General features: G+C 43.2%; 1 protein-coding gene across 9 annotated transcripts in view; it reads left to right on the top strand.

Annotated features, from left to right (window-relative positions):
- Positions 1-24919, top strand: part of fgd4a (FYVE, RhoGEF and PH domain containing 4a) — a 125607-nt gene that overhangs the window by 81184 nt on the left and 19504 nt on the right. For 4 of the 9 annotated variants that reach the window (XM_046310963.1, XM_046310981.1, XM_046311000.1 and 1 more), the window contains exons 2-4: positions 4211-4294; positions 18643-18777; positions 19669-19852. In XM_046310963.1, coding sequence (XP_046166919.1) covers positions 4211-4294; positions 18643-18777; positions 19669-19852 — 403 coding nt within the window. Of the gene's footprint in view, positions 1-4210; positions 4295-12070; positions 12202-12324; positions 12440-12832; positions 12999-14292; positions 14434-18642; positions 18778-19668; positions 19853-21808; positions 21950-24919 lie in introns of those variants that run through there. The other 5 variants (XM_046310991.1, XM_046311015.1, XM_046310951.1 and 2 more) reach the window with 5 other exon arrangements.

The raw sequence follows: 24919 nt of genomic DNA on the forward strand, positions 1-24919 counted from the left end.
TTGTGTATTTTATTTCTCTTGTGTTACTATTTTTATTATCTTTTTTTTTAAAAACTGCATTGTTGCGAAGGGCTTGTAAGCAAGCATTTCATGGAAAAGTATCCACCTGTTATATTCGGCGCATATGACAAATAACATTTGATTCGAATTGACACACACTTCAGTAGAAGCTTAACACCACAGCTCTCAGGTGGTTGGCAGGTCATTTGAAGGACATGATTGTTGGTATTTTTCCATACAAAACAAAACATAGCCCTGATTCAAACATCCACACTATGCTGGCCACAGTAACGGTGTCAGACACCTGCATCAGAGCTTTGTATAGTCACTCGTTTTTCCTTTCATAACATCTCTCATCACTCCTAATCGACAATGAATATCAATGTCACCTCTGTGTCACCTGTCGTCTGACTGAATGGCTGTCATTGACAGTGTTCGTCCCCGTGCCCCATAACTGACCTATGGCTCCCATCACTCCTCAGGCCTGTCCAATCACTGGGCTGCACTGGACTGAGTGCGCCCGATCACAGCTCATTTGTCCTGTGTTAGAACGTGATGAAGAACGGGTTGCGCAATCAGGAACAAGGAACTGAAAAAACAAAGTGCAGTGTCTCTGTCCCCAGCCTTCCAACGGGTGTGTTTTCACGGCTGCTATGGCAACACAGGTCATGTGCTGGTGTGGGATGGAGGGGTTCATAGTTGGCTGTATCGTGCTATGGGTTGAATGTCTGGTGGGTCAATAATTGTTTGCATAAGCTGCTTGTCTGTCTGTCTGTCTGTCTGTCTGTCTGTCTGTCTGTCTGTCTGTCTGTCTGTCTGTCTGTCTGTCTGTCTGTCTGTCTGTCTGTCTGTCTGTCTGTCTGTCTGTCTGTCTGTCTGTCTGTCTGTCTGTCTGTCTGTCTGTCTGTCTGTCTGTCTGTCTGTCTGTCTGTCTGTCTGTCTGTCTGTCTGTCTGTCTGTCTGTCTGTCTGTCTGTCTGTCTGTCTGTCTGTCTGTCTGTCTGTCTGTCTGTCTGTCTGTCTGTCTGTCTGTCTGTCTGTCTGTCTGTCTGTCTGTCTGTCTGTCTGTCTGTCTGTCTGTCTGTCTGTCTGAGGTGTATGTTAACTTCCGACTTCAACTGTACGTACGGAAGTTTACATACACCTTAGTGTACATTTAAAGAATGGGAAATGTCAGAATAATAGTAGAGAATGATTTATTTCAGCTTTTATTTCTTTCATTACATTCCCAGTGGCTCAGAAGTCTACATACACTCAATAAGAATTTGGTAGCATTGCCTTTAAATTGTTTAACTTGGGTCAAACATTTCAGGTAGCCTTCCACAAGCTTCGAACAATAAGTTGGGTGAATTTTGGCCCATTCTTCCTGACAGACCTGGTTTAACTGAGTTAGGTTTGTAGGCCTCCTTGCTCGCACACGCTTTTTCAGTTCTATAGGATTGAGGTCAGGGCATTGTGATAGCCACTCCAATACCTTGACTTTGTTGTCCTTAAGCCATTTTGCCACAACTTTGGAAGTATGTTTAGGGTTATTGTCCATTTGGAAGACCCATTTGCGACCAAGCTTTAACTTCCTGACTGATGTCTTGAGATGTTGCTTCAATATATCCACATCATTTTCCACCCTCATGATGCCATCTATTTTGTGAAGTTTACCAGACCCTCCTGCCACCCCTATGCTTCATGGTTGGGATGGTGTTCTTCGGCTTGCAATCCTCATATTTTATCCTCCAAACAGAACGATGATCATTATGGCCAAACAGTTCTATTTTTGTTTCATCAGACTAGAGTACATTTCTCCATGTGCAGTTGCAAACCATATTCTGGCTTTTTTATGGTGGTTTTGGAGCAGTGGCTTCTTCCTGAGCGGCCTTTCAGGTTATGTCAATATAGGACTCATTTCCTTTTGGATATAGAAACTTGTGAAGTTGCTAGAGGAAACAGGTACACAAGGTCCTTTGCTGTTGTTCTGGGATTGATTTGCACTTTTCGCACCAAAGTATGTTCATCTCTAGGAGACAGAACGTGTCTCCTTCCTGAGCGGTATGACGGCTCTGTGGTCCCATGGTGTTTATACTTGCGTACTATTGTTTGTACAGATGAACGTGGCACCTTCAGGCGTTTGGAAATGGCTCCCAAGGATGAACTAGACTTGTGGAGGTCTACAATTTTTTTCTGAGGTCTTGGCTCGTTTCTTTTGATTTTCCCATGATGTCAAGCAAAGAGGCACTGAGTTTGAAGGTAGGCCTTGAAATACATCCACAGGTACACCTCCAATTGCCAAAACTATAGTTTGTCAACAAGAATTTTGTGGAGTGGTTGAAAAATGACTTTTAATGACTTCCGACTTCAACTGCATGAATGTACTGCTACTGTACTGTTCACTGCCTTGGATAGGAAACACGCTTTCTGCAATCTATACTAAAGTTTGTGTGTGTGTGTGTGTGTGTGTGTGTGTGTGTGTGTGTGTGTGTGTGTGTGTGTGTGTGTGTGTGTGTGTGTGTGTGTGTGTGTGTGTGTGTGTGTGTGTGTGTGTGTGTGTGTGTGTGTGTGTGTGTGTGTGTGTGTGTGTGTGTGAACAGCTGGAAAGCCTGGCATCAGGAGTCCAGATGGTGGGTGTAGAAAGCCCTCTTTAATCCCTGCAGCCGGATATCATACCCTCACACACACACACCCACCCCCCTCCATGGCCCCACAGTAAGCATGTACTCTATTCCCCTAAATACACAGTACTCACTTTCACTTTGGCAGTTTCCTCTGTACTGTAACATCGAGAATGTCTGGTTGATGTTAGTATTGGACTTCAGCATCCTGACTGTTACTGTCGTAATGGCAAATATTAGAATGTGGCTGCTGTTTGTGTTGAAATTTAAGAAAGATCGGAACATTTTGCATGTGTGTGTATACAGGGCCTTCAGAAAATATTCAGACCCCTTGACTTTTTACGTTACTCCTTATTCTAAAATGTATTAAATATTTTTAATTGATTGAAATATTTTTTCTCATGGTCTGCGAGTTTTGACAAACTCCAAGCGGGATTTCATGTGCCTTTTATTGAGGAGTGGCTTGATTGGTGGAGTGGTGCAGAGATGGTTATCCTTCTGGAAGTTTCTCTCATCTCCAAAGAGGAACTCTGGAGCTCTGTCAGAGTGACTATCGGGTTCTTGGTCACCTCGCTGACCAAGACCCTTCTCCCCCGATTGCTCAGTTTGGCCGGGCGGCTATCTCTAGGAAGAGTCTTGGTGGTTCCAAACTTCTTCCATTTAAGAATGAAAGAGGCCACTGTGTAATTGGGGACATTCAATGGTGCAGAAATGTTTTGGTACCCTTCCCCAGATGTGTGCCTCGACACAATCCTATCTTTTGCTCTGACATGCACTGTCAACTGTGGGACTTTTTAATATAGACAGGTGTGTGCCTTTCCAAATCATGTCCGATCAATTGAATTTAGCACAGGTAGACTCCAATTAAGTTGTAGAAACATCTCAAGGATGATCAATGGAAACAGGATGCACCTGAGCTCAATTTTGCGTCTCATAGCAAAGGGTCTGAATACTTATGTAAATAAGCTATTTCAGTTTTTAATAAAAACCTGTTTTCCCTTTGTCATTATGGGGTTTTATGGTGTAGATTGATGTGGATTTTATTTATTTAATCCATTTTAGAGTAAGGCTGTAACGTAACAAAATGTGGAAAAAGTCCAAGGGTCTGAATACTTTCCGAATGCACTGTATGTGTGTGGGCCTATCATGGTATTAATAGCATGGCTGTTTCCTCTTTAATGTTTTATGTGCATATGAAATGGCTCTGGTGAGTATCTTAGCTCTCCCTAGTGAGGATGCCCTACATATCACATTCTAACTAATTAGAATTAAATCTCTGAGGGATGGAATATTATTTTATTTCCAAACAAATAAAATAATAACTCTCCCCTCATGTGAACCAGAGGATCAGAATTGCTCAAAATATGCATATAGCAGCTGTTCAGAATCCTGCAAAAGCTACACAAGAGATTCCAGAATTCGATCCTCTTTCTCTCTCTCTCTCTCCTATTCAATAAATCATTGAGCTCTATAAACTACTTCAGGCTGGTTCCTCTTGCCCCTGTTCTTTCCATGTTGGGTGAATGTTTGGGTCTTGGTGTGTCTTACAGTACATTACAGTAAACTTGATATATTAGCATTTGGTAACATTTGGACTTGTCATTGCAGAAAAGAAAGGCAAGCCCAGCTGTTTCCATTCCAAGAACACTGATGAGGAGGCCTGTGTCGGGGTGAAGATCGAACACGCTAAAGGTCAACTTGATCCCTTTCTCACTCAATATCACAATCTCCTCTTTTAATATTGCTATCTCTTATCTCCCCTCTCTCCTACTATTAGCTTCTGTTCATTAGCTAGTGTAGTCTACTGTACTAAAAGAGGAGTATTTAACCTTTGTGAAATGACAGGCCCTACGGCGCTGTGTAGATGTGAGCATGGTGTACTGCTCATTGTGCTGTGCTTTCCTTTTCTAAAAGCGTTCTCCTTCCTTCCCCCAGCCCGAGGTGATAACACTGTCAATGCTTCTCAGTTTAACCAAGTGTAGTCGTGTGATGTTAAGCCAATGCTGCGTATGAGCACGGGTATGTGGGACAGAGTGTATGTCTGTTTTCTCTCTGTTTAGCGCAGAGAGAAAATGAAAGTAATAGAATGAAAGGGTGTCAACGAGGAATGTGGTCCCATCCAGACTAGATGAGCAGTGCAGAGGGAAGGGGAATGCATGCTGGACTGTAGAAATACTCCCCTTGGCAGCACACAGGTTCACAGAAAGTGTGTGTGTGTGTGTGTGTGTGTGTGTGTGTGTGTGTGTGTGTGTGTGTGTGTGTGTGTGTGTGTGTGTGTGTGTGTGTGTGTGTGTGTGTGTGTGTGTGTGTGTGTGTGTGTGTGTGTGTGTGTGTGTGTGTGTGTGTGTGTGTGTGTGTGTGTTGTGTGTGGGTGTGGCTTAAAGCAGTAATTATGTATGAATCTCTCCCTTCTGTGCCACACTTTCTCTGTATTTTGCTTTCTACCGTCCTCCCTCTCTTCTCATCTGCCAGTCTTCTTACCCCCGTTCTCTCTATGTTCGTCTGTCCTTTCCTTCTATTCATTGTATTTCTATTTCTTCCTCTGTGTTTATCTGCTGCCCCCCCTTGAATGCATGTCCTGTCATATGCCACCCCCCGTTCACTCTCTTTCTCCTTCCCTCCCTCCCTCTATCCCTCTCTTCCAGTTTTCCCCATTGATCAGCCTCAGAGGGGGTAGCCTATAATCTAAAATTGGACTGTGAACTAGTGGGTGAGGGGAGTGGTCATCTGATGAAGGTCTGGGTGGTTCAACAGGCCTTACTGTAAATCCTCCTGTCGGTCGGTCGGTCAGTCGGTCGGTCGGTCGGTCGGTCGGTCATCGGTCATCTGGTCATCTGGTCTCTGGGAGTTCAGTCTGGAACTGCAACTCAAACACTGGGTTTAACTCTCCTTTTCACTACAAGGTGATTCCATGCCAGCATAGTCTGAAAATATTTTGGGTGTCTCTGATTGTTCTGGCAATTCTCACATAGTTACTTCATTTGGAGGAAGGATGTTTCAAATGCTTTTTACATTTGTATAACAAATACTTATTGAGAAAATCATGATGAAAGTGGCAATTTTAGGCCCTTTTTAGACCTGTACATGCCTCCTATAAGACCTTATGATCCGTGAACCTTACATTCCACAGACAACATCTTGGTGTCATTATACTCCTTATAATGTTCTCTCAAATATGGAGTATGTCTAGATTCTGAAATACACATTTTCACATACATTTATTCAACAGTAAAAAATATGAATATCTCAAAACTACCCTTTTGGATATAGATCATTTTTAGACATATTGTTTGGCACAATATACTCTTCAAACTGATCAAATATCCAGAGTGGCATAGTGGGCTCTCTGGTACTTTTAAAGGCCAGGTAGCAGATAATGCACATGGTTGCAGTTTTTAGACACTCGTTTTGTTGAGGGTCTTGAGGTCCTAAACATTGTTAACCTTGTGTCTCCTTGGTAATAATATAGTAGCTACCACAGTATTAACGCTATGCATTAAGAAAGCATGCAATGAGATAGCTGCAGAGAGGAATACCTACTAGTCAGACTGGTTAATAAAGGGATGGAAGGAAATGACTGCCATACCCTCCATTCCCCAACAGCTGATGTCACAGGGTGTGTGTGTGTGTGTGTGTGTGTGTGTGTGTGTGTGTGTGTGTGTGTGTGTGTGTGTGTGTGTGTGTGTGTGTGTGTGTGTGTGTGTGTGTGTGTGTGTGTGTGTGTGTGTGTGTGTGTGTGTGTGTGTGTGTGTGTGTGTTAGAATAGAATAGAATACTGGCTTCCTGTGTTATACAGTAGGTTCTGTCATGAGCTGACTGTTAGAATCTGAGAACCTGTACATCTGCGTTACATTGTTGCGAGAAATTCTGCAGGACACGGTGACAGACACACAGACAGATAGCCGACTATGCGGAAGCTCCACTCACAGTTCTCTGCACAGACGTCTGTGAAACGTAAGAAAGATAGTTTAGATCTATCTCAAACAACTTTTAGATCTCTTTACTTCTGTTTATACTTTCCATTTAACCTTTTTCTGCAGGCTAAATCAGGGTCACACAGAGTGTTTCTTGGTAGTCTTAAATGTAACAGTATAGATTCCATCCCTCTCCTCGCCCCTACCTGGGCTCGAACCAGGGACCCTCTGCACACATCAACTACTGCCTCCCACAAAGCATCATTTGTTATGCAGGTGAATGAGGACCCAAAAGCGACTTAACAGAAACAGAGTTTATTCCAGTCCAAACAGAAAACGACTAATCCTGAATTCTTAACAGGTAATGTCCAAACGGGAATAACAGAAATCCTCTAGTCTGCAGGGGAATAACAGGAGAAGCGGCCACCGACTGCAGGTCGCTTCGGGTAGGCGCAGGCCGTAGCTGATAGAGACACCTGCTCACACGCAGCATCTGATGAAGGCAAGAACACGACAGGACGGAACAAGGACACAGTACAGCAAACAAGGATCCGACAAGGACAGAAGCGGAAACAGAGAGAGAAATAGGGACTTAATCAGAGGGCAAAATAGGGGACAGGTGTGAAAGAGTAAACGAGGTAGTTAGGAGAATGAGGAACAGCTGGGAGCAGGAACGGAACGATAGAGAGAGAGAGAGAGAGAGAGAGAGGGAGGGAGGGGGAGAGAGAGGGATAGAGAGAGGGAAAGAACCTAATAAGACCAGCAGGGGGAAACGAATAGAAGAGGAAGCACAGGGACAAGACATGACAATCTATGACAAAACATGACATCATTACCCATCGCTCCACAAAAGCCACGGCCCTTGCAGAGCAAAGGGAACAACTACTTCAAGGTATTCAAGGAAGCATTCAGACCCCTTGGCTTTTTCCAAATTTCGTTACGTTAAAACCTTATTCTAAAATGTATTAAATTGTTTTTTATCCTCATCAATCTACGAACAATAGTCCACAATGACCAAGCAAAAACAGGTTTGTAAATTGTTTTGCAAATGTATAAACATTTAAATATCAAATGTACATAAGTATTCAGACCTTTTACTCAGTACTTTGTTGAAGCACCTTTGGCAGCGATTACAGCCTCGGGTCTTCTTGGGTATGAAACTACAAGCTTGGCACATCTGTATTGTTTTCTGCAGATCCTCTCAAGCTCTGTCAGGTTGGATGGGGAGTGTCGCTGCACAGCTATTTTCAGGTCTGTCCAGAGATGTTTGATCGGGTTCAAGTCCGGGCTCTTGCTGGGCCACTCAAGATTATTCAGAGACTTGTCCCGAGGCCACTCTTGCGTTGTCTTGGCTGTGTGCTTAGGGTCGTTGTTCATCGAAGATTTCTCTGTATTTTCTCCATTTATCTTTCCCACGATCCTGGCTAGTCTCCCAGTCCCTGCCGCTGAAAAACATCCCCACACCAGTCTTCACTGTAGGAATGCTGCCAGGTTTCCTCCAGACGTGACTCTTGGCATTCAGGCCAAAGAGTTCAATTTTGGTTTCATCAGACCAGAGAATCTTGTTTATATAAGAATATAAGAATAATAGAGGCTACTGTGTTCTTGGGGACCTTCAATGCTGCAGAATTTTTGCTGGTACCCTTCCCCAGATCTGTGCCTCAACATAGTCCTGTCTCTGAGCTCCACGGACAATTCCTTCGACCTCATGGCTTGGTTTTTGCTCTGACATTGTCAAATGTGGGACTTTATGTAGACAGGTATGTTCCTTTCCGAATCATGTCCAATCAATTGAATTTAGCACAGGTAGACTCCAATTAAGTTATAGAAACATCTCAAGGATGATCAATAGAAACAAGATGCATCTGTGCTAAATTTTGAGTCTCATAGCAAAGGGTCTGAATACCTATGTGAATAAGCTATTTCCGGTTTTTGCTTTGTCATAATGGGGTATTGTGTGTAGATTGATGAGGAAAATGTTTTATTTAATCCATTTTAGAATAAAGCTGTAACGTATTCTTCCCTTTTTCTACGTGGAAAAGGGGAAGAATACTTTCCGAATGCACTGTATGCAACCTCACACGCACATAATTATGGCCTTAAAAACATAAGACCATGTCAGTACCATGTCAGATATAGAGTTGAAATGTATTCAATTTTGAGTTTGCTTCCCAATAATACACTTCATATACATCACAGAAGACTGAAATATAACAAAACTGTTTGACATAGAAACACCATTTTTTCTACGTTAAAAAAAAGGTTTTATTTATTTTGAAATTAGGAAAAATATGAATAACATTCCACACCTGAGGCCACTATAGGGCGGTTTGGTCATTTGACTGCAGGAAAGTTAGTATTGGTTTTTTTTGTTGGTTGCTCATGGGTAGTATGACACTAACATTTACTTTGGACTTCATACTGGTTTTGGCTGGGGGGAATTGCTAGCGTAGCTAAAGGAGGTGTTTGTAGATGTTTGTATGGGGAGGTGAACAGACAGAAAGCTACAGGAGGCTGTTAGAGAGTGGTTATCCAGGTGTTAAATATGGAGTGTTCAGGAGAGTAGGAGGGCAGTGGGTGGCCAGTGTTGGGGAAGTGTTGCATCTTCTTGTCTAAGAAATACTAAAGAAAACAACTGTTCTTTACAACATAAGCTCTTCTTTGTTCAAGTTAACCGGAGCCGCACAAGTATAGTGCATTGAGCTGGAATCTCCCGGTCTTAAAAACCTCTTGGCACACCGATCCCTTTAGCGGGATCATTTTCGTCAACATCCGGTGAATTGCAGAGTGCTAAATTCAAATTAAATTACTAAAAATATTACATTTTCATGAAATCACAAGTGCAATATACCAAAACACAGTTTAGCTTGTTGTTAATCCACCTGGCATGTCAGATTTCAAAAAGGCTTTATGGTGAAAGCAAACCATGTGATTATGTGAGGACAGCTCTCAGCAGACAAAACATTTCAAACAGCTAGCAGCAAAGTAGATTGGTCACGAAAGTCAGAAAAGCAATAAAATGTATCGCTTACCTTTGATGATCTTCGTATGTTTGCACTCACGAGACTCCTAGTTATACAAAAAATGTTTGTTTTGTTCGATAAAGATTCTCTTTATATCCAAAAACCTCCATTTGGTTCATAGAAACATGTCAAACGTTTTTTATAATCAATCCTCAGGTTTTACAATAAATAATCGATAACATTTCAACCGGACGGTAGCCTTTTCAATAGAAGAGAGAATGAAAAGGTCTCGCTCCAGTGGCGCTCGCATACAGAAATCTGAGGACTTCAAGCTATCCACTGACACGATGTGATCATTCTCGCTCATTTTTTCAGAATAAAAGCCTGAAACTGTCTAAAAACTCTTCGCACCTTGTGGAAGCCATAGGGAAAGGAATCTGGTTGATATCGCTTTAAATGGAGGATAGACTTGCAATGGAAAAGAGGGGTTTCAGAAAAACAGCACTTCCTGGATGGGTTTTCCTTAGGTTTTCACCTGCAATATCAGTTCTGTTATACTGAGGCAATATTTGGACCGTTTTGGAAACTTTAGAGTGTTTTCTATCCTAATCTGCCAATTATATGCATATTCTAGCTTCTGGGCCTGAGAAATAGGCAGTTTACTTTGGGCATGTTTTTCATCCAAACATCAAAATACTAGCCTCAAGAGGGCTGCACGTCCCTCAAGTGGTCACTTGGCTCCACGTTTTACCATCATGCATTTTCACTCTATCATTTGGACTGAGTGCACTGAGCATCTTGGACCTGTTTTCATAATTCCTTTCTGTTCACCCTTTTCTCTCTGTTTGTTAAAAATGACCTTGTCATCCTCTGTTTCTAGGAGTACTGTCAACCTAGTTTGAGTTTCCTGTTGACCAACGGCTCTGCAGGAGACAGACCATGTTTTAGTGGCGTAGCCCTGTAGCTTAACAAAGCTAGTTACGGATCTGTCTTTGAGTCCAGAGCTTTCCTAACCGGTAGTTTCACTGTTTTGACACTGTTCTCGACTAACCCATTAGACCGTGGGAACAGTGGGCTGGATGTGACCCGCTCGAACCAGTACAATTTAGAAGAATCACTGAAAGCTGAACTGTGAGGCATTGTCCGTACACACAATTTCTTCGACCCCATGGCGAGCAAAGAATTATCTCCTTTCTAGCAGTAGTGTCCTTCAGCAAATCTCTCTGTGTATTGAGAGTAATAGTCAGTAGAACATTGTTCTCTCCCTCCAAGAGAACAGGGATCTATTCCTACTTTGCCCCATGGTCTCAATACCTATTTTTCTTCAACCCACATTGTCTCTTTGCTCTGTATTTCTGATTGTCTGCTCTATATCAGTATTCACCTTGGGCCAAAATGACACTGCGTTTGCACATCGTTTTGACTTCTCCATCCCTAGATGGCCCTTGTGTATTTTGATCAGCATGTTTTTCTGCAACCCACTTGGTATCACAATTCTTGAACTCTTAAACAGAATTCCGCCAGGTACAGATGGCTCATCCCTGTATTGACCATAAGGGTATATCATAGCTTGTGCAGACAAGCCGTATGTTATGGCTTGAATCGCCGTTTGCAAACACTCATCTTCTTCAGTAGCAAGTGAAATAACTGTCCACATTTCATCTGAGACTAGGCAGCTCTTTCTGATAAGGTTTACATGTATGGTCTCGTCCTGCTCGTATATCTGGTTTGGTTCTGGGCTCTCTAAAGCTCTGGACAATGTGTCTGCCACTAACAATTCTTTCCCTGGCCTGTACTCGAGTTGCACGTCATATTTCTGAAGTTTTAGAAACAGTCTGTACCCTTGGTGGTGTGTACACCAGATCTTTGCAATAGTAACCAAAAGGTTTATGTTTTGGCCCACACTGTTTTACCATAGATAAACACATGGTATATCTTATATACATATGACAGTTACATTGCCTCTTTCTCAATCTGACCATAGTTAGTTACACTCAGAAGTTGCCAGAGCCATGGAGGCATGTGAATGGGCGCCATCTAGTGGCATACTGCTGTAACACTGCACCTAAATCTGCTTTAGAGGCATCTGCTGAGATTTTAGTTTTGAGCTTTTCATCCTAGAACCTCAGTACTGGAGCATGCATGATTAATACCTTGAGCTGCTCAAACTGTTTCTGGTGATTACTGTTCCAACATATCCCACTCTGCAACTGCGAAGTCCCCAAGTGGTCACGTGGCTTCCGATACAATATGCCACAGGAAGCTACTCTGAAAATATAGCTACTCTCACTAACTACTTTGTGAAAAAGTATCATATGTAAATCTAAAATGTCATTGACTATCATGGCACAAGGCGAAACCCAGATGCAGACACAGGAGGCAGATGGTTGGACTCTTAGATATTTATTGATCCAAAACGGGGTAGGAAAGAGGCAAAAGGTCAAAACCAGTTGAGAGTCCAGGAGGTACAGAGTGGCAGACAGGCTCAAAGTTAAGGCAGACAGAATGGTCAGGCAGGTACAGAGTCCAGAAACAGGCAAGGGTCAAAACCAGGATGACTAGAAAAAAGAGAATAGAAAACGAAAGCGCATGGGGGAAAAAACCACACTGGTTGACTTGGACATACAAGACAAACTGGCACAGAGAGACAGGAAACAAAGAGATAAATACACTGGGGAAAACGAGCAACACCTGGAGTGGGTGGAGACCATCACAAGGACAGGTGAAACAGATCAGGGTGTGACAATTGACTAGAAATTGCAAGAACCGATAACTTTGGGATCCTATGTTTGTGAAATTTAGCCTATTAAACACAAAAACAATATTTCAAGTGAAAATTACGCAGGTCTGTTGCTGAAAAAGAAAGGAAATTATTGCCTACTTCACCAATATTTTATTTTAGCAAAAAATGTAGTATGTAGTTCCAGTAGTTAGCTACAACGCTACATGGCAACAAAAAAGTAATTAACTACCTAAAACACTACCTTGATTTGAACGTAGTTCAATTATAAACTAAGCTACTACATGTAACTTAGTTCACTACTCCCCAACACTGTGGGTGGCTAACTTTCTGTGTCTTTCTTTTTCTAGTCTCAGTCCTTGTGCTGTGTTTGTAGACAGCCTGAGGAAGAAAGAGACTGACAATTATATAACATTTTATTGAATTACACATCCTTTCAGAGCCAATTTACCCTTCACCTTATCGCTGCGACGATAGTGCTATGGTGAAGTGTGCTGGTGTGTGTTTGCACGTGTGTTTGTGCGCTATGCACTCTCTCTGTATCTTCTATCCCTCTAGTTGTTTTGAGAGAGAAGGGGGGTGGAGGGAAGAAGTAGTCTTCCCCTTATTGGTGAGTCTCTCCGCTGAGCTGAGTCACTTAGCTCTGAGCTGCAGTGCCTGCCTGCCTGCCTGGGAAGATTGCATGTTACTGCCAGACTTTCCCTACTACTCCCACGGGAGGCTTGAGCTACCTTGTCTGCCCTGTAAGGATTTCCTACTACTCTGTAAAGAGGCTTTGGGTGAGTTTATTCTCAGGTTATGTCAGTGATTCAGTTTATCCTCGCCTCTCTCTCGCGTTACTCTCTGTTTTCTTAGATGAATGTGCTATTGTGGTTGGTATACATATATTTCTGGAGTTAGACTATTCCCACAACTGTCACCCTTTGCAGTGAAATTATTAGATAATGATATCAAGTCACAGTATTTCATAATTGCAGGCAGGAGTCCAAAGACAACTTATGGATTGTGGGATATATTCACTCATATGTTGTGGATGTATTCACTTTAAAATCGGAATTGCTTCCATTATTCCTGTGTGCACTCACACAACCCTGCTCATAACTGGAAATCACTGAGAATTACCACCCATTTTGAATCCCAGGCAGATTTGATTATAAATACTGTTAGATATGCAGTGTGCTGAGAGTGGGGTGTCCCCTTGGGACACAGGGCTCTGGTTTATTTTAGGTTAGAAGTAAAAACAGTAACTTAGACCAGGGTTTGCAGCTATAGTCTGAAGCACAGGCACTCCCCTCTCTGGGTGGTGGCTGGGTGCAGAAAGACAGGTGTGCCTATTGTTTTTACTCACAGCTCTGACTTGAGTGTCGGGACACACATGTTGTGTCAGGATTAGTGAGAGAGGGATTAGAGAGCGAGAGAGAGAGCAGTATCAATGGGTTTTTGTAACAAAGGCATTATGCTCTTATGTGACACTCCAACCCGATCTAGATCTAGCATGCAATCGGGCAGAAAATTGATTAAAACGTTACGAATTGCCGGTTCACCATTTTTTTGTGCTATGGATCTGCTTAGTTGTCTACATACACCCTAGACTTATACATCAATTACAGACACACACACACAAAGAGTCAGCTCAGACAGATCTAGCTCAGATGCCCAGCTCATGAGCTCCATCAGCAGCAGATTTGAATTTAAAATAGAAAATGAACGTGTTTATGCAACCTATGTTAGTGCATCGAATCACATCGCACCGAATTGCATCGATTCGTTCCTCTAATCAAACCGAATCGTTTCAAACTAAAACGTATCGTTCCTGTGTCGTATTGTAGCCCATGTATCTAGACCGGTATCGAATCATCTTGAAATGGAAAGATGGACATCCCTAATTATACCACAAATTAGATAGCTTTTTCAAACGTCCGCTTCACAACAAGATCTATTCCTAGAGGCATCGTGGTTGGTCGATCCTGTTATTTTCTCTCTCTCAGTGAGGTAAAGGATGTGGATACGCTGCTCTTATCTCTGATTAGAGGGAGAGTGGTTTTGTTAGATTGATACATTCCTTCATCCTCTCTGAGCCCGGTTGTATGGGTAAACATGCATTCTTGTGTATCTGTGTCGGCAAGGACAGGGAGGCGTCGTCTCAACGGAGGAGATATCTTTAGTAACACCAGCAGCACACTGGAGGCTTTAACACACAGACCCTGACCTGAGGTAAACTTTTTTTTTCTTGAACAGATCTTCTTCACTCTTCCTCTCCCCGGATGTCATGAAAGATTAAGAGGACCGAGTATTTTGGCCTATTTTCAGCTCTCTGCGCCATGGCAAGACTCCTCAGCCTTCCCATATGGTGATAGAGTTCAGTACTGGGGAGAATATTTTTCATGTGTCATTATAATTGTTTTTGTTAGATGCTAGATACATGTCTTTGATCATTTTCATTGGATCATTCTTGAGGATTAATTTATGACTGTCTTGAGTGAAATGAATGCCATGATTTCCACCAGAGTTGGTTTAAAATCCTTTGGAAACAAGTGAATGCCCACGAGCTTGTTCTCCCTGCCTGCTCAATAGTAAAATATTTTGTAGTGTTGAGAAGGTTCGGGCCAGTTGCCATGGTAGCAGGTCTCCTACAGTGTAAATCAAGGACAGAGCCTCAGGTGGGATTGTGTTTATCGGAGTTCTGCATTCACTATTAACTATTGGATTCAGCTGCGAATGTTCAATATTTGCTCACTTTCCAGTTTCTACAGAATCCTGTTTGGCCTTCTACCCCAGGCTCAGAAGCTCACCTTGCAAACATCCATATTCACATAGTCTAACTGATGTGGGCTAATGTGGTTTTAAATTGGAATCAGAAGACAGACTTCCATATAAAAGAGAAGAGTAAAGGATTTGAATTATTGGAGTTGTGATTTGGAAATTGCAAAAACTTTGGCTTGGTTTGGTCTTGTGCCGTCCTGTTGTGGTGTGTGTCCGGTTTGGGGTCAATTTAGTTTCAATTCAGGAAATTAGATTCTACATTAAACGTTTAGTGTATTCAATCTATTAAACAATAATTGAGAATGGATGCTCTATTCTAAAATATTGAATTGCAATTTAAATTTACTTTCTGAATTGACTGAATTGAAACTGAATTGTGTGTGTGAGTGTGCGCACGTGCATGTGTGTGTCTTCTTAGAGAGAACATACTCAGACTTGTTAAATAACGGCTGTTTGAATGGGCCCATCTCCCACGAGGCTGTCATACCATAACCTGACCATGTTTACATCAGCAACAGACAACTAAGCCCCCTCCTCCTTGGTGGAATGAAATGGCTCGAATGCTCAAACCCCAGCACTCCGTTCTGCCACCTCTGGTCTCTTCACCATCCCACCCCTGTCAGCTCGGTCCAGTTAAAGCTCTTCCCTGTCCTGGCACCCCCCCCCCCGAGTCCCTTCCCATCTTCCATAAATGTCTGAGGCCTACTGTTTCAAAGAGTGTCTTAAATTAACCAGGGATGTCCTCTTGATAAGTGTGTGAATTGGACCATTTTCTGTCCTGCTAAGCATTCAAAATGTAACGACTACTTTTGGGTGTCAGGGAAAATGAATGAAGTAAAAAGTACAGATTTTTATTTTTAGGAATGTAGTAAAGTAAAAGTAGTCAAAAATATAAATACTAATGTACAGACAACCCTAAAAATTACTTAAGTAGTACTTTCAAATATTTTTACTTGGGTACTTTACACCACCTGAAAAAATGTATCTCTGAATTAACCCAGAAAGGGGCCCTTTGTGCTGCCTAACATCTTAATATCCACATGCTTTGGCTTAGCAGGGCGCTTGCTGCTAATTTGTATGGGTATCTGTGGCGGGCCACTTTTAACGGTGTGTGTGTGTGTGTGTGTGTGTGTGTGTGTGTGTGTGTGTGTGTGTGTGTGTGTGTGTGTGTGTGTGTGTGTGTGTGTGTGTGTGTGTGTGTGTGTGTGAACGAGGAGTAGCTGACCCAGAGACAACAGCGCGAAGTAGCTATGCTGGAAAATGTGAGGGCCTGAGGTCCATACACTCCACACCATTGATGTTTACTTGGTGATTTACACCAAAAATGTGTCATATGGCGCAAAACATGTTTGAAATGTCCCCTGTTAAAGGGATTGCAGATGAGGTCAAGCATGTAAGCAGCCGAGTTCTTAAGGCCAGCTCTAAAATTATCCACGAAACTTGGGCCGTGTTTAGAAAGTCACCCCAGCAGACCGTGGGGCTTTCCTAGTCAAATCAGTACTAGACCATTTGTTGTAAAAGCCTTGTTGTCTGTAACTGAAGCAGAGCTATAAAAAGAGTGTAGCCTTTCCTGCAGTGGAATGTTACTCATTTTTTTTCTCTCAGCATTTCACAATCAACACGATTGATTATTTTTTACACAAAATCTGCTGTTTCTATCACTTTTGTTATATGTCAGTCTTCTGTGATGTACGTAAAGTGTAATTTTGGGGAGATTGCGTGTACTACCGCATTTCAATGTTCCGTCGAACCAGGACAGAATTTCACTTCCATGATCTTTCGGTGAACTCGTTGTCGTTTTCTCTGTAGATTACCATGGAGAAAAAATTGCTTGCATCGAAAATGTCTTGCATCATCACGTGCAGTAATGCAGGCTCTGCAGCACTAGGAATAGACAGCCTCTCAGAGACAATGGACAATGTTACACATTGATTACACTGTATAGCTGCTGAGTGAAGGGTCGTGTGAGTGCTCACTCGACCGACACATGTGAGTTCTTCTTATACCTCAGTGGAGTTAAGTCATGTTTTTACATGACTGCCCTTAATGGAGACTTCCCAGAATGATGAAGCTCTTTGTGGAAACTCTCTATAAAGTAACAATACCACCTGCTTGGCCTCAGCAGCAACACAGTGCCATGTAGTGTTACCTTAATGGGGATGGCTGTGCAATTGTAGAGACTTGACTGTGGAGTGTTTCTGACTATAGACTTGGTGTAAACAGTCTTGACAGAATTGGTTAAACACACTGGAGTGAAGATGGACCATCTGTCACACCCTGATCTGTTTCACCTGTCTTTGTGCTTGTCTCCACCCCCCTCCAGGTGTCGCCCAGCTTCCCCTTTATCCCCTGTGCATTTATACCTGTGTTCTCTGTTTGTCTGTGGCCAGTTCCACTTGTCTCGTTAAGCCTACCAGCGTGTTTTATTTGTACTCCTATTTCCTTAAGCGCCTGTTTTCTAGTTTTCCCAGTTTTGATCATTCTGCCTGCACGGGGCCTGTCTGCCGTTCTCTACCTTACGGACTCTGCCCTGGACTACCTACCTCTGCCTGCCCTTTCCTTTGCCTGCCCCCTGTTTATATAGTAAACATCCGTTATTCAAACTGTCTGCATCTGGGTCTTCTCCTGAGCCGTGATACCATCTGTTACCAGATGGTTAGTCCAGGCTCAGTGCTGTTGACAATAATCTGGATCATTAGCATGATAATGAACTACGTGGAGACTTTAATGTTCAGCCATGGGCAGGGGTGAAAGTAGATTTAATTTCTTCCCAGTACAGGACCTCATTTGCTTGCGCGTACACCAACATTTTTTTTATGGGTGTAATCATAGAATGACATAGAATCCCTATGGATTCAATAAGGATATCTGTGGGCCTAGTCGGGAAAGATTTATCATGTAACTTTTAAAAATGTATGACCTTTTTTATTGTGGCATAAACACAACCAGTCATGATGTGGTCATCTGATTGTCAAACAATCACTTCTTTCCTGGGCTACCTGCTCCCGTTCATCTACTGGCAACATGTTCCAGCCTCCGTGAATGCTAAGAGACATCTGCTATACAAAACACCACACAGTGTAATTAGGCCAGGATTTATGCCTCCACTGCTGTTCGCGCGCGTCTCAGTGTCAGCCACTCGTCTCGGCCATGGCAGTGTTCTCCTTGAACCACATCGCATTGTTTTCAAGGTCATTCGCACATTTTCCATGCCTCTGACATGCGGTAATGATAAATAGTGGTGTAGTAGCCTACACTTTTCTTGACATTTTGTTTTAATTATTGTGATAGGCTGATGATTTACTGGTACGGCGTACCCCCACTATTTATTTTTCCCGGGACGGTGTACCGGACCGGCTTACTTTCCCCCCTGGCCTTTGGCCAAATGAATAGTAGAAGATGGAGTGTATTACACTCGCTTCAAGCCAGTGGCTGTGGGTGGGTGATATTCTGTGAGTGGTATATGTTCTGTCTGTGGTGCAACATGGATGTGAATCACAAAAAAACAGGATATATGGTATGGAAGTGAGGAGGTCCTCTTTCAAAATAAGTACAACAGAGGCATGGTAAACGTCATATGATCCCAGCTCTATCACTACCGCAGCCAACTGAGTGTTGTCGAGAATCTCACCATTCCTCTTTGCTCTCTCTCTCTTTCAGCTCTAAGCAGCAGCCCCCACAGTGCAAGGGTCAGTCGGACAGGTCTGTGTGGGAAGAGTCCAAGTGAGAAGAGCAGGGGGGGTGTCAATGGAAGAAGTTCGGACAGCAGGCCCTCACTGCAGCCCAAACCACAAGGTACAGATAATATTGCTGTCTCATATTACTGGTCATCTCTACCGCCTCTGATCTGATGGACTCACTAGACACATGCTTCATTTGTAAATTATGTCTGAGTGTTGGAGTGCGCTATCCATAAGTTTGAAAAAATAATCTAAAATTGTGCCATCTGGTTTGCTTAATATAAGGAATCTGAAATGATTTATACTTTCACTTTTGATACTTAAGCATATTTAAAACCAAACACTTTTAGACTTTTACTCAAGTAGTATTTTACTGTGTGACTTTCACTTTTACTTGAGTCATTTTCTATTAAGGTATCTTTACTTTTACTCAAGTATGACAATTGGTTACTTTTTCCACCACTGCTGAAAACATGTATGACAAAACAACTCATGCCACAAGGAAGAGACAGTTATGTAACCAGACAGTGTGTGACACAGTGGTGAAACCTTGCCTTTAGTGGTGTTGCATTCCTGTTTTATTTGAACACAGTGAATCATTCTCCAGAGATAAAAAGGAAGCTCCTAACCCTCTACATTACAACAGCCCATTGACCATCCCCTCTATGGGTTATAGAATAGTTCATGCCATAAGAGGATACTGCTAGTCCACAGAATGGCTATATTTCAATCTAATTCTGGGTGATGAATGTTGTGCCTAAAGTAGCCGTGTTTTGCAGACTTATAGGCATGGGTCGCAGACACTCTGGGAATGAGACTAGCTTTTAGTAACCTGTGCTGCCACCTTGTGTTTCAAGAACACCAAACTCCACAAAACACAGTCAACATTCCGTAAAATGCTGGTAGAGGCTCATGTAGTCACAGAAAGCCTCCTAGAGTGGCCATGCCAACATGACCTCTGACCTCTCTAGCCCTGACAACTGACCTTTTCAAATCATCCCTTCAGTGCCTCCGAAGCCAGCCCACCTCCAGAGCCCGGTGACAAAGTCCGCCGCTCACCCGCTGGGGCGTGTGGAGAGAGCACTCCTCAGAGCCACTATGGAGGAGAGAAGAGGAGGGGCGATGATGGCGAAGAGCCGGGAGAAACCCTCCAAAGTCTTGAACCTCATCAACCACTTCGAGGAGAACAGGTAGAGCAGCGGGGAAAAGTCGAGTACAAACTGAGAAAATTATAAATTAGACCTAATCTGAGATACAGCGCTTACTCAAATGTGTGTGCAAATATTGCTCGTGTGTGTTCTTGCTTTTGTGAATTTTGAGAGATTGTACTAACTGCTGCGAGAGATTCAACATGGGTACTTCCATATGCTATAATAAGTACCTTGATCAGGCAGACATGAGTGCAGTAATCAAGTGTGACGTTAATAAACGTTGCATGCAAAAGTTTCCTTATATCTCCTACTATTTAGAAGATGAACTAAAAAGCGGAAGTCACTTTCAGCCCGGTTCATTGATATCTCTTCAGAGGAACGCTTTAGACAGAGAGAGCACTAGAGATCAGCGTGTGTATCACAAGCCAAAGCATTAGTGGAGGATGAAAAGAGATTTGGACAAAGTGGAAAATCTGCTCCCTCAGTTGCGCGAGAGAGCTCACTGCTGTAGGATGAAGTCTGGGCGAAAGAGGTAGGATTTTATTACACCAAGTTTCTCATGTTTTGATTCCTGTCTCAGATTATGTTATATTGTGTCCTCAATCAAAAGGTTTGGCTGTGTGTATCAGTCTGTTTTGTCAGAGATTAATAAGTTACCACAAGGCCAAGGCTGAGGATTTTCTATATAGCAACACAAGTATTTTAGTTACCTATTGTGCCATCGGTTCACCTCTGTCTTCATCTGTTTTCCTATGACTTTAATACGTTTCTGTGGTCATTCCCGCTTGGTTACAAGTCTGAGTGGTGATTTTAGCAACATGCGAGGAGGCCCATTGGCGAGAGACTGAGAGGGAGAAACAATGGTGCCCTTGTGTGCACCACTCATACAGTGGAGTCCAACAGCATTACCCGCTCAGTCCATTATTGCCAACCCAGGCCTCTACAGACCAACTCAGGTCTCTGGAGCTACAGACTCACCCTCCGAGTGCGTTTGGTGTAGTTTGGCAGAAGAAGGGCAGCCTCTAAGGAACAGAATTAGCCTAGTAATAATCTGCTTCACATGCTGTGTTTCTTAGTAGAGGGAACCTGGAAACCCAACAGATGATGATATTAATGTAGCAATAAAGCCTACCTCTAAATGCTATTATTATACGACTGTATGCATTTTTTCATACTGAGGCGCATTAAGGTGATTCAGCCTTTCTGTAAACTTCTTGGAAAGGTAACTGAACGTTTCTATCTATCAAAGATTAAAGCCAAGTTTATGAGGAGGGTTTGTGAAACGTATTGCCTCAGTGTTTTGCTCAAATGTTTCCATGGCCTACACTAACCAACCACAACAGTCCTCTGTGCTTTGTATAGACTAGTGGGGCAGCTGTTTGTTCACCCGCCTGCGAACGCTATAACCAATCCGCAACCTCACGACTATATGTGACAAAGTGAAAATCTGAGGCTCGCACCTGACCCTAACCTGCTAATATAGAAAATGTGCTATAAGCTACAGTCAGAGACAGCGTACAGATTTTGACAGGGGGTGCAGGATTGTTTTGTTGCCTGATTTAGATATTTCTAATAAGATTTTAGTTCGGCTTGGATGCATATTTTATGTGGTTGTACTACTATCAGTTTTTATGATGCTGATAAAGACGGCACTTCTACAGATGGTATGAAACTACGCATTGGCATTCTCTCAAGATGCTGAAAGAGATAAATCATATTTCTCCACTCCTGTTACAAAGTCACATTTATTCATACATTTGTATAATTTCATTGCAAGAAATGCTTAAGTCTGCAGGAGTTAATATTACTGCTATGTGAGATGTTATAGACCTACAGTCAGTGTCCAGATTTCACTTTCCATTTGAAGTACCCATCCTGTGACTGTCATACTTGTATCACCTCACAAAAGCGTTGTGTTCGAGGCCACCTAAAGTGAGACTGATGTAAGACCAAGACCGGGAAGGGGATGTGTAAGACCAAGACCGGGAAGGGGACGGTGGGTCCGCGGCCGAATCAAGATCGGGAAGGGGACGGTGGGTCCGCGGCCGAGTCAAGACCGGGAAGGGGACGGTGGGTCCGCGGCCGAGTCAAGACCGGGAAGGGGACGGTGGGTCCGCGGCCGAGTCAAGACAATTTGTAAGTCGCTCTGGATAAGAGCGTCTGCTAAATGACTTAAATGTAAATGTAAGACCATGACTGTAATTTTGTCAAATCACCATCATAATAAGAGTTCAAAATGTCCAGTATTTCTGTGTTCATATTTCAGAACAACATGTGGATTCTTCAGGCATTCAGAATGGTAAAAAAAAATGCATGCTGAGGTAAAATAGAGCCACTTTACAAATGATTACTAACCCAAACATAGTGGGGAACAATGAGGGACTTCTACAATTATTTTATTATGTTCAATGATGTTCTGATTTAATCTTTTCAGTTTTGTTGGAAATGAAATGGTTAACACTGAAGAGAAAAAAATGATCAAATCAGGATTTTTCTTTGGTTGTCTCTGGGGAGATAAATAATTTAGCTAGCTAAATCGGCCATTGGCTAGGCCATCAGAAGCTAGATCAAATCAAATCAAAATCAAATTTATTTATATAGCCCTTCGTACATCAGCTGATATCTCAAAGTGCTGTACAGAAACCCAGCCTAAAACCCCAAACAGCAAACAATGCAGGTGTAAAAGCACGGTGGCTAGGAAAAACTCCCTAGAAAGGCCAAAACCTAGGAAGAAACCTAGAGAGGAACCAGGCTATGTGGGGTGGCCAGTCCTCTTCTGGCTGTGCCGGGTAGAGATTATAACAGAACATGACCAAGATGTTCAAATGTTCATAAATGACCAGCATGGTCGAATAATAATAAGGCAGAACAGTTGAAACTGGAGCAGCAGCACAGTCAGGTGGACTGGGGACAGCAAGGAGCCATCATGTCAGGTAGTCCTGGGGCACGGTCCTAGGGCTCAGGTCCTCCGAGAAAGAGAAAGAAAGAGAGAATTAGAGAGAGCATATGTGGGGTGGCCAGTCCTCTTCTGGCTGTGCCGAGTGGAGATTATAACAGAACGTGGCCAAGATGTTCAAATGTTCATAAATGACCAGCATGGTTGAATAATAGTAAGGCAGAACAGTTGAAACTGGAGCAGCAGCATGGCCAGGTGGACTGGGGACAGCAAGGAGTCATCATGTCAGGTAGTCCTGGGACATGGTCCTAGGGCCCAGGCCAGTTGAAACAGGAGCAGCAGCATGGCCAGGTGGACTGGGGACAGCAAGGAGTCATCATGTCAGGTAGTCCTGGGGCATGGTCCTAGGGCTCAGGTCCTCCGAGAGAGAGAAAGAAAGAGAGGAGAGAATTAGAGAACGCACACTTAGATTCACACAGGACACCGAATAGGACAGGAGAAGTACTCCAGATATAACAAACTGACCCTAGCCCCCCGACACAAACTACTGCAGCATAAATACTGGAGGCTGAGACAGGAGGGGTCAGGAGACACTGTGGCCCCGTCCGAGGACACCCCCGGACAGGGCCAAACAGGAAGGATATAACCCCACCCACTTTGCCCCCACACCACTAGAGGGATATCTTCAACCACCAACTTGCCATCCTGAGACAAGATAGATAGAAGGCATATGCTATTTCACTGTATTAGGGGAACGTTTTGGAGTGACAGTGGAATCAACCAATCGCATTTTGACTTGTAATGGTTGATTCCACTGTCATTACAAAACTGTTTTTACAAAAAAAAAACATGTGGAAACTGCCTTCTCAAAGGCCAACAGGTCACTGCGCAATCGGGAGCAGTGGTTTTCCCACGTTCTAGTTAGCTATCTTTTTTTGTAGGCTGGTTTGCAACAGCTGTAGCAGGTTTTATCGAAGGGGATGTTGTTGCTAATTTGTTAGCTTCTCCCTTTTCAAGAAGTTAACATTTTACTGCAGTGGCCTAAATCAGGGTCACACAGTGATTCTTGGTAGTTTTAGACAAATCTACTTTGAAAAAAAAGTTTACTCCTCACAATTAAAAAAAAGACACCTCTACCATGTCAGATATAGAGTTGAAATACACTGCTCAAAAAAATTAAGGGAATACTAAAATAACACATCCTAGATCTGAATGAATTAAATATTCTTATTAAATACTTTTTTATTTACATAGTTGAATGTGCTGACAACAAAATCACACAAATTATCAATGGAAATCAAATTTATCAACCCATGGAGGTCTGGATTTGGAAAACCACACTACAGGCTGATCCAACTTTGATGTAATGTCATTAAAACAAGTCAAAATTAGGTTCAGTCGTGTGTGTGGCCTCCACGTGCCTGTATGACCTCCCTACAACGCCTGGGCATGCTCGTGATGAGGTGACGGATGGTCTCCTGAGGGATCTCCTCCCAAACCTGGACTAAAGCATCCACCAACTCCTGGACAGTCTGTGTTGCAACGTGGCGTTGGTGGATGGAACAAGACCTGATGTCCCAGATGTGCTCAATTGGATTCAGGTCTGGGGAACGGGCAGGCCAGTCCATAGCATCAATGCCTTCCTCTTGCAGGAACTGCTGACACACTCCAGCCATATGAGGTCTAGCATTGTCTTGCATTAGGAGGAACCCAGGGCCAACCGCACCAGCATATGGTCTTACAAGTCAGGCTACCTCTGGCGAGCACATGGAGGGCTGTGCAGCCCCCCAAAGAAATGCCACCCCACACCATGACTGACCCACCGCCAAACCGGTCATGCTGGAGGATGTTGCAGGCAGCAGAACGTTCTCCACGGCGTCTCCAGACTGTCACATGTGCTCAGTGTGAACCTGCTTTCATCTGTGAAGAGGCGCCAGTGGCGAATTTGCCAATCTTGGTGTTCTCTGGCAAATGAAAAACGTCCTGCACGGTGTTTGGCTGTAAGCACAACCCCCACCTGTGGACGTCGGGCCCTCATACCACCCTCATGGAGTCTGTTTCTGACCGTTTGAGCAGACACATGCACATTTTTGGCCTGCTGGAAGTCATTTTGCAGGGCTCTGGCAGTGCTCCTCCTTGCACAAAGGCGGAGGTAGCGGTCCTGCTGCTGGGTTGTTGGCCTCCTACGGCCTCCTCCACGTCTCCTGATG

The sequence above is a fragment of the Oncorhynchus gorbuscha genome, linkage group LG02, assembly GCF_021184085.1.
Source record: "Oncorhynchus gorbuscha isolate QuinsamMale2020 ecotype Even-year linkage group LG02, OgorEven_v1.0, whole genome shotgun sequence".
Lineage (NCBI taxonomy): Eukaryota > Metazoa > Chordata > Actinopteri > Salmoniformes > Salmonidae > Oncorhynchus > Oncorhynchus gorbuscha.